The sequence below is a fragment of the Bufo gargarizans genome, chromosome 9, assembly GCF_014858855.1.
Source record: "Bufo gargarizans isolate SCDJY-AF-19 chromosome 9, ASM1485885v1, whole genome shotgun sequence".
NCBI lineage: Eukaryota > Metazoa > Chordata > Amphibia > Anura > Bufonidae > Bufo > Bufo gargarizans.
Genome location: NC_058088.1, coordinates 20809993 through 20825487, shown reverse-complemented (window position 1 = coordinate 20825487; position 15495 = coordinate 20809993). Strand labels below are relative to the sequence as shown.

At 46.1% G+C, this 15495-nt stretch overlaps 1 protein-coding gene across 4 annotated transcripts; it reads right to left on the bottom strand.

Annotated features, from left to right (window-relative positions):
• Nucleotides 1-3044: 3044 nt before the first annotated feature.
• On the bottom strand, nt 3045-15147 carry BRD2 (bromodomain containing 2). 4 transcript variants are annotated; one of them, XM_044269137.1, is made up of 13 exons: nt 14746-15147; nt 13870-14646; nt 11539-11643; nt 10850-10987; nt 10231-10375; nt 9316-9512; nt 8870-9238; nt 8319-8447; nt 8013-8219; nt 7081-7316; nt 6683-6987; nt 4726-4869; nt 3045-4344 (listed from the first exon to the last, which is right to left on the bottom strand). In XM_044269137.1, exons 4-13 carry the CDS (start codon nt 10958-10960, stop codon nt 4211-4213), a joined length of 1977 nt encoding a protein of 658 aa, XP_044125072.1. In that variant the 5' UTR covers nt 10961-10987; nt 11539-11643; nt 13870-14646; nt 14746-15147; the 3' UTR covers nt 3045-4210. The 4 variants fall into 4 exon arrangements, with proteins under 4 accessions (XP_044125072.1, XP_044125071.1, XP_044125070.1 ...); XM_044269136.1 differs by lacking the exon at nt 11539-11643 and adding an exon at nt 12126-12429 and having other exon boundaries at nt 8870-9235; nt 14746-15145; XM_044269135.1 differs by lacking the exon at nt 11539-11643 and adding an exon at nt 12126-12429 and having other exon boundaries at nt 14746-15144.
• Between the last annotated feature and the right edge of the window lie 348 nt (nt 15148-15495).

The window sequence follows — 15495 nt, the reverse complement described above, 5'->3', positions numbered from 1 at the left end:
GTTGAGCTTCAAGAGGTAGTCGCCTGAAATGGTTTTCACTTCACAGGTGTGCCCTGTCAGGTTTAATAAGTGGGATTTCTTGCCTTATAAACGGGGTTGGGACCACGAGTTGCATTGTGGAGAAGTCAGGTGGATACACAGCTGATAGTCCTACTGAATAGACTGTTAGAATTTGTATTATGGCAAGAAAAAAGCAGCTAAGTAAAGAAAAACGAGTGGCCATCATTACTTTAAGAAATGAATGTTAGTCAGTCCGAAAAATTGGGAAAACTTTGACAGTGTCCCCAAGTGCAGTCACAAAAACCATCAAGCGCTACAAAGAAACTGGCTCACATGCGGACCGCCCCATGAAAAGGAAGACCAAGAGTCACCTCTGCTGCGGAGGATAAGTTCATCCGAGTCACCAGCCTCAGAAATCGCAGGTTAACAGCAGCTCAGATTAGAGACCAGGTCAATGCCACACAGAGTTCTAGCAGCAGACACATCTCTAGAACAACTGTTAAGAGGAGACTGTGTGAATCAGGCCTTCATGGTAGAATATCTGCTAGGAAACCACTGCTAAGGACAGGCAACAAGCAGAAGAGACTTGTTTGGGCTAAAGAACACAAGGAATGGACATTAGACCAGTGGAAATCTGTGCTTTGGTCTGATGAGTCCAAATTTGAGATCTTTGGTTCCAACCACCGTGTCTTTGTGCGACGCAGAAAAGGTGAACGGATGGACTCTACGTGCCTGGTTCCCACCGTGACGCATAGAGGAGGAGGTGTGATGGTGTGGGGGTGCTTTGCTGGTGACACTGTTGGAGATTTATTCAAAATTGAAGGCATACTGAACCAGCATGGCTACCACAGCATCTTGCAGCGGCATGCTATTCCATCCGGTTTGCGTTTAGTTGGACCATCATTTATTTTTCAACAGGACAATGACCCCAAACACACCTCCAGGCTGTGTAAGGGCTATTTGACCATGAAGGAGAGTGATGGGGTGCTGCGCCAGATGACCTGGCCTCCACAGTCACCGGACCTGAACCCAATCGAGATGGTTTGGGGTGAGCTGGACCGCAGAGTGAAGGCAAAAGGGCCAACGAGTGCTAAGCATCTCTGGGAACTCCTTCAAGACTGTTGGAAGAACATTTCAGGTGACTACCTCTTGAAGCTCATCAAGAGAATGCCAAGAGTGTGCAAAGCATTAATCAAAGCAAAAGGTGGCTACTTTGAAGAACCTAGAATATGACATATTTTCAGTTTCACACGTTTTTGTTATGTATATAATTCCACACGTGTTAATTCATAGTTTTGATGCCTTCAGTGTGAATCTACAATTTTCATAGTCATGAAAATAAAGAAAACTCTTTGAATGAGAAGGTGTGTCCAAACTTTTGGTCTGTACTGTACATACCCCAACTTTTGTTCCAGTTTCAAGCCACTAATCTGAGCACCAGTACAGGCCTCGTGCACACGACTGTTATTCGGTCCGCACCCGAGCCAGTTTTTGCGGCTCGGGTGCGGACCAATTCACTTCAATGGTGCCGCAAAAGATGCAGACAGCACTCCGTATGCTGTCCGCATCTGTTGCTCCGTTCCGTGGCCCCGCAAAAAATAAGTTTTATTTCCTGCTCCAAATAGACCATGGACTGTATCTGGGTGCAAGTCATAGGTGTACATCCACACTGCTTAATTTCAAACATAAAAATTCAGCAGCGGGTTTGCAATAAATCCTCTTAGAGCAGGCGAGTTTTTTTGCATTAGCATTACTTCAGCTATCGCAGCAGGTCTACCACAGCATTCAACCTGTCTGCACTGCACAGGTTTTCCAGACATGCTATGGACTAAAAACCTGCAGTGCAGGTTAGTTCTAAACTCTGCAAATACTCCAGGGATTTGCCATATACTAATTTTCTGCTGCAAATCCATAGCGTTTCCATCCTGGGTGGATTCACCCTTAGAGGTTGTCCAGGATTTTTAATATTGATGACCTATCCTCATGATAGGTCATTAAAGAGGACCTTTCACCTGTAAAAACAATGTGAACCAAGTATGCGGACATGTAGAGCGGCGCCCGGGGATCTCACTGCACTTACTATTATCCCAGGGCGCCGCTCCGTTCTCCCGTTGTGCCCTCCAGTATCTTCGCTGTGTAAGTTATAGTAGGCGGTGTCTGCCCTTGTCCTGTGGGCATCTCCTCCTCCTAGGCTGCAGCGCTGGCCAATCGCAGTGCACAGCTTGCAATTGGCCAGCGCTGCAGCCTAGGAGAAGGAGACGCCCACAGGATAAGGGCAGACACCGCCTACTATAACTTACACAGCGAAGATACCGGAGGGCATAACGGGAGAACGGAGCGGCGCCCGGGGATAATAGTAAGTGCAGTGAGATCCCCGGGCGCCACTCTACATGTCAGCATACTTAGTTCACATTGTTTTTACAGGTGAAAGGTCCTCTTTAATATCAAATAGTTACACGAGGAGACCTTCCTGCGCGCTGCTGCTGTCTCATAGACAAACAGGAGAAGAGAAGGAAGACTGCATGTGCGCACTGCGGGCACCATCTCCCCGTACAGCTGATCGGGAAAAATTAATGTGTATAGGGAGGCCAGGAGATCACAGTCAGCCGAACGATTGTTCAAATGTGTATGGGCGGCTTTAGGCCCCCTGCACACGATCAGGATTGCGTGCGGATTTTGCGCGCGGAAAATCCGCACCGTAGGTCATGTACATTGTATTCTATGAGAATTTGAAATTCTCAATGCACACGATGCAGATTTTAAAATCCGTGACATGTCAATTAAATTTTTTTTTTCCTGACCGGATTTTCTTCATTCACTTAGTGAAATCCGCACTGAAACCGAACCAATTAATGCGGATTGACCGCACAGATTTGCCTGCGAACACCTGCGGATTTCAGTGTGGATTCTCCGCACATGAATCCTGAACGTGTGCATGTACCCTTAGAGTGACAAGTCTCCCTTTCCAGTTACCAAACTTACTCTCTAAGAACCAGAAAAATGACATACAATTTTTTAAATATAAAAATGAAGACAACCATACATTTGGAAGTATATTTTTTTCTTTATTTACATGTTTCCAAACTAAAGGGCTTGAACAGATACAAGAGACAAATAGTAAAGACATCATACGTAGCGACAAACAAAACGGTCAATAGAAAGAAAATAAAAACATTTGCTTCCAGGTAAAAAATAAAGTCACCCTTTATATTGAGAAACATGCCACTTGTGCAACTTGTAATATATATAATATATATATATTTATAGATATATACAGGGCTTATAAAATCTTACATCTACACTGGCCCCTGTATCAACAGGAGCCTTCTGTAATTATTTTACATTATAAAACAAAAAAAAGTTATTTCCTTCTCTCAAAATAAATACAAAAAAAACAAAAAAAAAAACATGAAAGGCTATACAACACTTCTGTAGATGGGTTTGGATACAAGTAGGCAGTGTCCAGAGATAGAACTTGTCTTCTAATACACTGCGTGCATTAGAGAGCTGAAGGGATTACGTTAAGTGTGTTCGATAACATTAGGTATAAAATCTCATCCAAGCGTCTTAAACTTTAAGACATTTTGAAGGCAAGTCTTCAGGACCCTTGAACAGATCTCTTTGCTGTGCTAAAATTCCTCTATCAGTAATTCTCCTGCCATGGAGTGAATACTTCAGCAAAGTAACCTTCCTGTTACACACCAAATAGGAGGAGAGAAGAAAAAAAAACCCAGGAGAATACAAGATGAGTCAACTGTACACTGTAAAAAACTACCAGAGGCGCTCTTCAAATTGTCCCAGTGCCAACACGAGACCAACCAAAGACTCCACTTCCTCCGGGTATCTGTGCGTTCCATGAGAACTTGTAAACAGAATAATGAAAGGACACTGCATCAATGCCATCACTCGCCCACCCACTCTCAATAACGCTTATGTCAACATTGGGAGTCCAACATGAAGGGTGATGCCTCATGCTCCAGGAACTTCCCCAGCTGCGTTTATGTGGCCCACTTACAGTGAGAGAGAAAGGCAGGGAGTTCAAACATCCAAAGGCCTCAGTTTGCTTATCCCCCTGCTTTAAAGGGCGTCAAGTCTGGTTCACAAGGGTTCTGTTCCTGCAGATCCTTTAAGAACCATATACAAAGCATAACCCCCAGCCTTCCTGCCCTGTTCCAGTGAAAGGTGAAATCGACGTCACATAACCCACCCTTCAACCAGAATCAGAGTCACTTGTATCTGAGGAGCTGGACGTGGAACTGCTGCTACTGTCAGAGTCTGAGCTAGAGCTGGAAGCACTGAGACGGGAAGCGGAGATCGGCTGCGCAGATTCCACCTTTTCATGCGCTGCAAAAGGAACGAAAAAATTAAATTAAAGCATGACTTGGAAAGTAAATAATAACATTGTATACAAGTAGCTGCTGAATCATTTACAAACCACCATGTTCGCACCAGTTTAAATCTCAGTAGCAAAGCTAAAACCGCATTACAAAGGAAGGGAAGAGGGACAAGCGAGTCCTCGTCGTTCTCTGGGCGCCATGACCAAGACTGAGGCGCCAGCTAGACTTTTTTGATAATTGAGCTACAGCTGTAAATGGACTTTACTGGCAATCTGGGCTAATCCCAGTGACAGGATCAGTTAATATGCTACTTATGTTTTCAAGGCAATGCAGTATGGTTTTAACCAAATTTAATTCGGCTCCATCATTATAGGGTCCCACCACTTACGTTTTTTGGGTGGCTTTTTGGCTGAATTTAGCTGCCCACTGACATCCTGTAGTCTTTTCTCCAGCTCCCTTTTCTTCTCCATAGCAATCTCTTCTTTTGTCTTCCCCATCGGCTTTTTCAGTGCAGAGAGCACAGAGTTAGGAGCTGAAGAGGGAACAAACAAGAACATGTGTTATAAAAGAGCAAAGATATTCTCTTCAATAATATATATATATATATATATATATATATATATATATATATATATATATATATATATATATATATATATATATATATATATATACATACATACACACACACACATACATACACACACACACACACACAACTGCATAATCATAAAGACAAATCTATAGGGTCATGGTAGTTCATAGACAAAGTCTAGAGGCCACGGTATGCAAACAGTCTGGGGCCTTATTTTCTTCCAATTTTAATAAAAATTTTATGAACTTTCTATGCTACTGGAGGCTATTATGAAAGTATGACATTTTGGAGCCTTAGTGTATTGTAACCAATAAATCTGCACATGGACATCAGAGGTGACCTACCTGTCCAGCTTTAATCTGGTTGATGACCAGTAATGTGATTACATTAACATTTAAAGGGGTTGTGCAGCAGGTAGAGATTGATGACCAAGCCTGAAGTGAATAGGAGGCCTTATAATTACTATGCGTCTTGAAGAGGACGCAGCACTCGCTTGAGCGCCACCTCGCCTTAAAGCATCTGATCTGTGGGACCCCGATCAGCTATTTGAGAAGGCACCAGCGCTCACAGTAGCTCTGCGGCCTTCCCTCCGCTTTTCTTAGGCCAGTGACATCACATTAGTCGTTCAAATGGCCTAGGAACAGATTGGCCCATTCAGGTGAATTAGGCTAAGATCTGCAGGGGTCTTGGGTGTCAGAACCCCAAGGATCAGATAATAATAAACCATCCTACTATACAATCCGTTTAGAACTCTGCAGCACATGCAGCTTAGGCCACTTTCACACTTGCAGGAGAGTGATCCGGCAAGCAGTTCCGTCGCCGAAACTGCCTGCCGGATCCGGCAAAATGTATGCCAACTGATGGCACTTGTAAGACTGATCAGGATCCTGATCAGTCTTAAAAATGCATTGTAATGCCGGATCCGTCTTTCCGGTGTCACCCGGCATTAATTTTTTTCGGTTTGTGCATGCGCAGACCGGAAGGTCAGATCGGCATTCTGGTATTTTGAATGCCGGATCCGGCACGAATACATTCCTATGGAGAAAAGAAAATATGCCGGATTCGGCATTCAGGCAGTTTTTTCCAGCCGGAGATAAAACCGTAGCATGCTGCGGTATTATCTCCGACCTGAACACTCAAAAAGACTGAACTGAAGACATCCTGAATGGATTGCTCTCCATTCAGACTGCATGGGGATAAAATTGATCAGTTCTTTTCCGGCATTGAGCCCTTTTGACGGAACTCTGCGCTGGAAAAGAAAAAAGCTAGTGTGAAACTACCCTTAAAGAGGTTCTACAGTTTGTTTTAACTGAATGGAGCTTAGTTCCGCACAGGCGATACTAGTCATGACGTCACTGGGCCAGCGGTAAACAGTGAGAAGGCCGCGGCGCTGCTGCCTTCACAAACAGCTGATCGGCGGGGGTCCCGGGCGTCGAACGCACAGGAATGAGCATAAAAATAACCATAATACCGCTATTAAATATCCGGCTGCTACAGTCCTGCAGTGATGACATCCCATACATCGTTCACGTGACCCCTGCACAGTTCTTAACTATAGCGGTCATGTGCAGCTTGTGCTAGAATCAGTCTAGAGGTCACGCAAACGACTTACATGACATTGCTGTATGAGCGCCTGGAGACTTAAAAGGTAATTATTTTTTATTTATTTTTTTTCAGATTCCTGCTCTTATCTACACTACACCATATTTGCAGTTGTTCCCAGTAAAGTAGTTGGGGATAAGAGACTCACCAAAGAGCTTTCGTGGCTTCTTTCTTAGACAAGACATCACGTATCTTTCAAGCTCCCTAAGAGTGGAAGGTTTTAGAGTCTCAAAGTCAATTTCAATCTCCTCGGGGTTGGAATCTCGTAGTGAAGGTTCCCGGGACTGAATAATGTGTACGACGCGACCCAGCTTCTCGCCAGGTAGCTTGTTGATGTCTAAACTCAACTGCCGCTTCTCATCATAAGTCATGGGTTTGGTTTCCTCCTCTTCTTCAGAGTCATACATGACTGGTGGAGGTGGAGGCAGTGATTTTAAAAATTTCTTAGAACTCCTGAAGGAGGAAGTAAAAAATAAAATAAGTCAAAATACTGCAGAACGAGCATGTGCAGAGAGTAAATAAACCGCAAAGGATGAAAAAGCTTACTTTGAAAGCGCAGGAGCTGAGCTGCTTGTGCTAGCGTTCCCTCCAGATGAGGATTTCTTGGAGGACTTTTTATTCTGTGATGGGCGTGCTTTACCACACCGCCATTCATCGTCCTCTTTAACTTTCTTCTTTTCAGATTTCTTCTTTTTCTTTTTTTCCTTCCTTTCTTTCTTCTTCTTTGGCTTCGAAATTGGACCTTGTGATAGAGCAGCGAGCTGCTCATGTACCGCACGAAGCTGTAAACATTAGAAAGTGTTAAATAAACTGCATTAAATCCCAATTTGTAGCTGGTCCTTAAAAATATTGTCCAATACTAAGGATATTAGATGGGGTTCCAGCTCTGCACTGCCACCAATCAGCTGTTTGAAGGAGCGGCTATACTACAGCAAGCGCTGTATCCGTCACTAGGCATAACGCCATACATTTTTTAATGGCTGGCAATTCCATTATCAGATCGCCTCAGGCCCCTTTAAATAGCTGAACAACAGGGAGCCCAAGAGTCACCCCCTCAATATTGATGCAAAGGCAAAACGGATGGAGATGACTCAATTCTACATAGCCAGGTAACTCCCATTAATACAACTTACTAATTGTATTCCACATGAAATGACCCATCTGGAGTACCTATTCTAATTATGTATGTTATGCTGTTCATCTATTATTCCCACTAGAAGCTTATGAACTGCTAACTGAGGGTTACCAGTCAAAAGGGGGTGGGGGTGGGTTTGTCTGAAACAAGCCAGTGCTGACAGCAAACTGTGCAGAGACACACTGGAATGATCAAAGACCCGAAATAAAACTTTACCCTTCAAAAGTATCATGCAAACACTACGGCTTGCACAGCACGCCTTGTGCGCGAAAACAAAAATTTGGACATATGTACAGTAAAGCAACCCTGCTCTGACATAATTACTCGACTTATGTAAGCATACCTGCTCCTGAAGTTCTGCGAGTCTGTTCGCTCTCTCTTCCTCAGAGTCATCCGAGCTCTCGCTCTCATCAGAGCTGTCGCTGCTACTCTCGCTGGAAGATTCAGACGAAGACTTGGAGTCAGAGGGAGGCTGCTGTGTGGATGTGCTCAGAGGAGTAACTACCATTGGCTCATCTGGCATTTTAGCGTAACGGAATTCAAACACATCCTGGAAGGAAGACAGAGCAGATCAGTTTAGATGCCCATAAAAAAAAAAAAAAAAAAAAAAAAACGATTTTCAAGATTTTAACACCCTTCTCATTCTCACCTGCAATTTCCTTGCCATGGCAACGACGTCATGATCTGGAGGATTATACTTGTAGCAGTTTGAGAACATAAGCCTGATGTCTGCTGCGAACTCTTGCGCATCGTGGAATTCCCTATTTTCCATTTTTTTCTGTACAAGAAAAACAAACATCAGTGAATACCATTATAACCAAACGCGAATGGTATAAAGATCATATATTCCTTACAACAGCTCAAAAGATTGTGCATAAAGAGGACCTTTCGTGTTTTTTTTTTTAATTAATGGAGATAAATACCTTTACTTGCGGGGTACCCCCCCACCTCCGATTTTTTTAAAATATCGCTCCTGCGCCCCCGCTGCACTTTTCCCACTCAATGGGAGTCGCCTTCTCCCTGGCTGTGCCACAATCCAATCACATCGGAGAGCGTCACAGCCAGAGAGAAGGAGATGCCCACTGAGAAACCCGTGTACCCGCAAGGAACGTTCTTTATCTCAATAAAAAAAAAAAAAAAAAAACATGAAAGGTCCTCATTAATGCAAACACGTGTGGCCATGTCTGTCCCTCAACCCACCTTAATGGTGCTGAGATCCATGGGATATTTAATGATATCATGATAATCATGCAGTCCCAGAGCAGAGGCATCCACGGGTTTGTAAAAAGGCCAGGCATAGGCAGCATGTTTCTTGGAGAGAACTTCTTTAAGTATGCCGTTGCAGTATTTGAGTTGCTCGGAAAGCTTGCCTTTTTTAGACGTTTGATGCTGCTGAGAGTCCGGCAGGTCTTTTCGAGGCGGCTTGATCGGCCGGCCACTTTCCCTACGGGCAGGGATCTTAGCAGGCTTGTTTTCTGATGGAGTTAGAGGGGAGGAATCTCCACTGGTGGCAATAATAGCAGGGGTGGTTGGAGTTGTAGTGTCTGCTTTCCTTTTCACCCCTTTCTTCTAAGGAGAGGAAACAGTGTCAGATACAGTACAAGCACTCTTGAAGAAAACAGGTTAAATAAGAAGTGGCAGCTTACCTTAGAAAGTGCCTGTGTGGCTGCTGGAACTGGCAGCAACGTCTGAGCAGAGGCCATGGATTTCAGCATGGGGCTAGACAGGACTGCAGGATGTGGTAAAGTAATGACTGTCGTGGGCACTTCAGGAGAACTTGGGTATAGTGTAGACTGAGACATGGAGGAGACAGCTGGCACTTGGTGTGCAGATGTGATTCCACCTGTAACAACGAATAGCGTCAATATTAAAAAGGGACACATCCAATAACCTATATGTGAATATATTAAGTAACTGAATGTATTCTACTTCCTGTCCTGGCTCTTGAACTTCCTTTAGCACAGCAATTGATTTTTTTTTCCCAGATAGAACATAACCGCGCCCGAAAAACACATAGTTACTCAATGAGATCATACATTACATTAATCAGTGCAATGTTTCCCCTCACTGCAGCAATAAACTGAAAAGGGGTTACCCATCTATATAGAAGTGTTCTCTCTATCCTAACTGCAACAGGAAGACAGTGGAAGCAATTTATCATGGCGTAAAAACGTGCGTGGGCTTAAATTTAGGTGAACACAACATTTTACGGCATCCTCACCTGTTCCCAGGTGTAACGGATGTTCCAAATCTACTCCAGTTAGGGACAAGAGTAGATTTCAACCTAGACGCACAGACTACCAGAAGATGTGCTTAATTTATGAAAAGACCAGAGTCTCATCATGGGGGCTTTCAAAGACTGCTTAGAACGATGATCTTTGATAAATGACCTCCAGTATTGTAAATCACAAGGGAAAAACGGTCAAGGTGGTTTCCATAAATTTGAAGTAAAATATATTATATAATAAAAATACTGTGTTCTGATGAAAGTAGCCCAAGTCAGCTTTGTTCCTCATGTGGGTAAACAAAAGAGATATATAAATGAGGTTTAAAAATCTTACCTGGTGACTTGGCATTTGGCGATTTCACATGTTTGCTCTTAGTAGCGGTATTTGGGATCTCCTGCTCTTCCTGGGGCATCTGCGCCACTTTCTGCAGGAACATCTTCTCCAGGCTTTGGGCCATGAGCACAATATCATCTGTGGGCTTTAGTAGAGACAGTAAAATAAGTTACTAACTAGGTTACGTTAACTTTTCTCAGTAAATATCTTCCATCACTCCAGCAGATTAAAAAAAAGGGACCGCCTTATTGCGAAAACCCTGTCATATGGACATCAAATGTAGCTCCCCCACCCAGGAGTGCCTCTGTAAGGGCCGATTCACATGCCCATGACATGGTCCAACCAGGGCCATTGCACTGTACTTACATGGTCATGTGAGCACACTGTGATAGCCCCACCGTCAGATGGTAATTTAAGATACAGTCAGTCTGGGTTAGGGGAGCCACGGTCGCCCAGGAGATAGGGCCAACACACAGACCATATATTCCAGGCCGATCAATGGTGCAAGCCCCAAGCCAGAATCGAAAGTGAATCGGGGGGGGGGGGGGGGGGCCTGCCACGCAAAGCTAAACTATGAAAATCAACTGTTATCTGATGCGACAACAGCAGCTACACATACCTTGTTATAAATGTAGCAGTTTGTGAACATAGTATTGAAGTCCTGCATACACTCCAAAGCACTCCAGTAGTAGTTGTTCTCCAGCCTCCTCTTGATGGTGCCCATATCCATAGGCTGCTTGATAATTTTGTGATAATCCTGTAACGCCAGCAAAGAACCACACAAAGCGAGAAAAGAAAACAATGAGCCCTTTATATCGTATCCAGCATCGGAAGGCATGGTTAAAATATAATCATGGAACTGGGGGATTTTTATAACTGGCAAGCAAAAAGTTGTGTGGCTACAAGAATTTAAAAAATAAAAAAAATAAAACACACACACACCCCTCCACGACTGACCAACTCAAAGGATGACTGCTTCTGTGTACAACACGCCTGGTGACAGCTCTGGGATATTGTGAGGACTGAATTATACACATTTCCGAGGCAGTTTAAATACCAGAGTAACACCAGTTATGAAAGAGACCACTTGTAAGATCGCCATACAGCCCCCAAAACTCTGAATGAAACCAAAGCGTCTTGGCATAAAAGAGCCATCAACAGATGAACGAGTTGTCAGCCCCGCAGGACACTGCTCGTCCCATACGTGTACTGATATCGCCAAGGTCTCGGGCCATACACAGACAGGGCGGTGATGTGGTGCAGGGAGAATATAACTGTACTCTAAAAGCTAAATAATAGGACACCTACCAGTTTAATGTACCTTCATACTTCTAATCCAAGACATCTCAGTATGTGTAGCTTTAAATACTTTGTCACAGTTGGGGTCCTGTACAAATTCATGGATGGGCAGATCTGCAAAATGTATCAATTGGAAATTTGCATTTCACAAAGTAAAAAAAAAAAAAATAATTCAACCAGTTCACAAAATATAGGGTTTGTGGCTACGTTCTATGAAGCTTTGAACTATGCAGCGCATCGAGACCTCCATACAATCGTAGGGATGAATGGGAAGGGGCAGTGGAGTGCAAGGTAGGAGGACAAGATAGGAGCGCCCTTTCCTTCACATGAGAACTTGTTACAGAGACCAAGGAACAACTCTCCTTCAAGATGCAATAACATGGCCGGTTCCCTGTGCCACACAGCACCAGATGCCTCAAACTGTCTGCAAACCAGAGCTGTCACCAGGTCGTGTCAACAATACATCTCGGTACAGTCCGAAGAATGACAAACTCGTCACCATGTTGCCATGGTGTTAAGATAAAAACGATGGTTATTAAATGACTGAGGCCCACCGTACCTGCCCCCAACCTAAACGTCACACCCCAGGAACGTACCGGCAAGCAGAGCTTCACAGCATCCACGGGCTGGCGGAAAGGCCAAGAAAACTGGTGCTTCCACAGAGACTTCATCACCACCTTATGCAGGTACTGCAGCTGATTGGTGGAGCGCCCGGGCTTCTTCGGATTGCTGACTTCTGGAGGTGGTGGACTGACTTGTGGGCCGTGACCAAAGACACCCGACGTCATGTTGTTAGGTCCCTCAAAGTCCTCATACAGGAGGGAGGGCTTGCGGATACGTTTTCCTGGTGTTCCCTCCACAGACTGACCCATTATAGCATGGTTTAAATCCAGAGGTGGCCTGCGGACGGCAGAAAGCCTAGTGAGTGACCAGTACCAATCACGAGCTCCTGGCATAGCAGAATAGTCAACCGCAAACCTACAGCTCATACCCCAAAGGACACAACAAAAAATAAAAAAAAACAAATAGACCTCCTCTGCCAAGAATACATCTCTATCACCAGCCAAAAGGTGATTGACTCAAACATAGAACAGCCCAATCTGCCACATTTAAAAGAAATACTGGGGAAGTGGCTGCTCCATAACAGTCTTGTCTCGTAACCACATGGGGTGTGGGAGGAGCCATCCGCACCTTACATAACGTAACTACAAAGCTCAACATCCGGGAGGATTGAGACCAACGAGACTCAATGTGCCCCAGTGAGGGCAACACTGTTATCTTTAGGGCTGGGACACAAGGCACGTCTTACCACGATCACTGTTGATCTCTAAAACTGAGGGCCGAGCAGAAATAACAGCAAGGCGACTCCACCGGGCGAGCACCCAGTCATTCTCTGGATTGGGGGAATTGTTGACTCATCCCCCTCCAGCCCAGCGTATACGGGCAGTGACATCATCACACCGTGTGATCCTTCTCGCTGAATACAAACAAGTAATCACGCCAGATCTGCTCGGTATCGGGGTTCACGCACGGGCGCCAGTCACTGACTACACAAGACGCCCTCCCATCACTAGGGTGTAAACACGGGGCGCCCAGCACCACGACACACTGATTACATGGAGCTCCCCACACCTCAGGTAAAAAAATAATCTGTGAAAAATATAATTATACATATAAAAACAATACACAGACTCATCTTCAATTGCCCCACTAATAGAACCAAGGCATTGGCCCCCCAAAAGTCTGCAGTGAGGGCCAGAGACTGACATATGAGGGCTCAGAGCTGCCCTAGACATGGAGGCAGCACAGCATACCAAACAGTGAAGCCACATACACCCAAAGCAACAATGTAACCCTGTCCACCCGGAGCCTGACCCTGGGAGGACCACACAAACACATTGTTATGAACGCACCCCGCAGGTCAGCCAGCAGTGGCCGGCACAGGGCTAGTGTTAGCGCCGGGTCCGCCTGTTGCCGGGATACGCAGCGTCCCCTCCCCCGGGGTATAAAGGTCTAGCCAGCCGGAAGAAAATGGCGGCGCCGCAGAGTTACTAGGGCGCAGTTACAGATCTCCCAGAGAAGCGCAGTGGCTTTGAACGCCGGCGGATAATACAAATCGATATATTGATGCCGGCTCTAGGTCCAGTGTAAAGCCGGCGGCGGGGACCAGACCGATTGAGTCGGATTGTTTCGTTGATAGGGGACGCCATCTCTATGGATGCAAGGCCGGGTAGGGGAGGGGGGGCTGCGGGGAGTCTACGATTTCTAGAAAAAAAATACGGATTTCTGTAACAATATGGGTCCTGTTTGGTACAACATCGCTCCATCGGTAACATGTACCTTTTAAACGCAGGGTTGAGGGTTGCCTCCATGCGGATGGATACGGATTGTGAAGCCGCCCGCTCTCCGACCGAGGGCGTAGCGTTCTCTTTGGCTCACACCACTTCTGGCTTTTTTTTGTTTCCCCCCTTCCAGCTCCGGCTCTCCGCTTCAGCGAAATGGCGCCTCGAATGCCGAGGCCGGTCTTATATAAATACGGCGGCTGTTTCCTATTGGTTGAAGAGGGCCAGCCCCTTGTAGAGCTCCATCGCTTCCATTGGCCGACGCGCCCATCTATCACAAGGTCATCCGCCCACTCCCATCGAAGCAGCTTCCCATTGGTTGTCGGGTTACACGTTGTTCGACTGCCCCTGGTGGTTGCCATGAGCACTGCTACTGCAGCAGCGAACGAGGACGCGCCCTTTCCATCGTAGGACTCCAGGACTAGTGACTCAGCGCGGCTTCCACGTCATCCAAGAAAACCTCCTCCCTCATTGGCTGGAGCTAGGCAGAACTCGGCGGCCCCGCTCGGCGCCATTGGCTGTTACTAGGCAGCAGAGCTCAGACGGGGCGGTCTTCCCGCATCACGCGACGTGGCCGTTGTTTTCTCCTTCTCCAGCTTGAAGGAGACGGCGCCATCTTGTTGCGCAGCTCTAGTGTTCTTCGCGAGACAATGGAGAAGCCGCCATTTTGTCGTTCACTTCCCTCGCCGAATGTGTCACGTAAAAGCGGTTTCCACCGTGTAGCGGGTCCCATTTCACAGCTCCACGGCGAGGGGGTGGCGGAATGGCTTCAAATCTGTAAAATAACCGTCCAAACACGTATAAGTTTAAACAACGACACTAAAAAGACGTAAAACAAACACATTACCACAGAAAACGATTGCACTGAACTTACCGTAAACCGACATCGGTCCGTTCTCGTCAGGTCACCTTCAGGGTCCACGCAATGCAACTCGACGGTTTTACACGAGAACCAAAGCTTTTAGGCGAAAATAACCTCGGTGCCCGGGTAAATCCGGCTCCGCTTGTTAAAATGAGCCGGCTCTCGACGCATTCCGCCGTCGGAATCTCGTTCACCGTCCCCGCAGGCACACGCCGCCCCCGCCTGCTTAGATCCGCCGCCATTTTGTTGTCAGGAGCCGAGGCAGCGACGCTGTGCCTCTCCATCCTCCTCCTCTAGCTCTCCTCTCCCCCTGCCGCCGCTCTCCCGCAGCTCCTGGGACGCCCCGGCCCCCGGATGCTTGTTCCCTTCCGCCACCTACTGGCGGTTGCATTATCATTTCCTCCCCCTTTTCGGTCCACACCTCCCTTTCCTCCTCTGATATGTGCACAGTCATCGCTCTAAGATGGCGGCTGCTCCGTTGTTCTATTCATTTCCCTGAACGCAAGGCGGCGGCGCCGAAAAAAAAAAAAAAAAAAAACAAGGCGGGAAAGGGTGGATTAGATAACCCTCCGTCAGCCCAGGTCGGTGTGAGAGCGCCATGTTCCTGGTACACGCTGTGGTGAATAGGAGCAGAGAAAGCAATGGGTGGCTGACAGAAAAGAAAGAAGCCGCCATGTTCTGTGATGTCTGCCTCACACTCCCTACAGCTGGGACTGAACAAAGCCTGATGTATGCAGGCAGTGAGGAGACACTGAGGGGCCC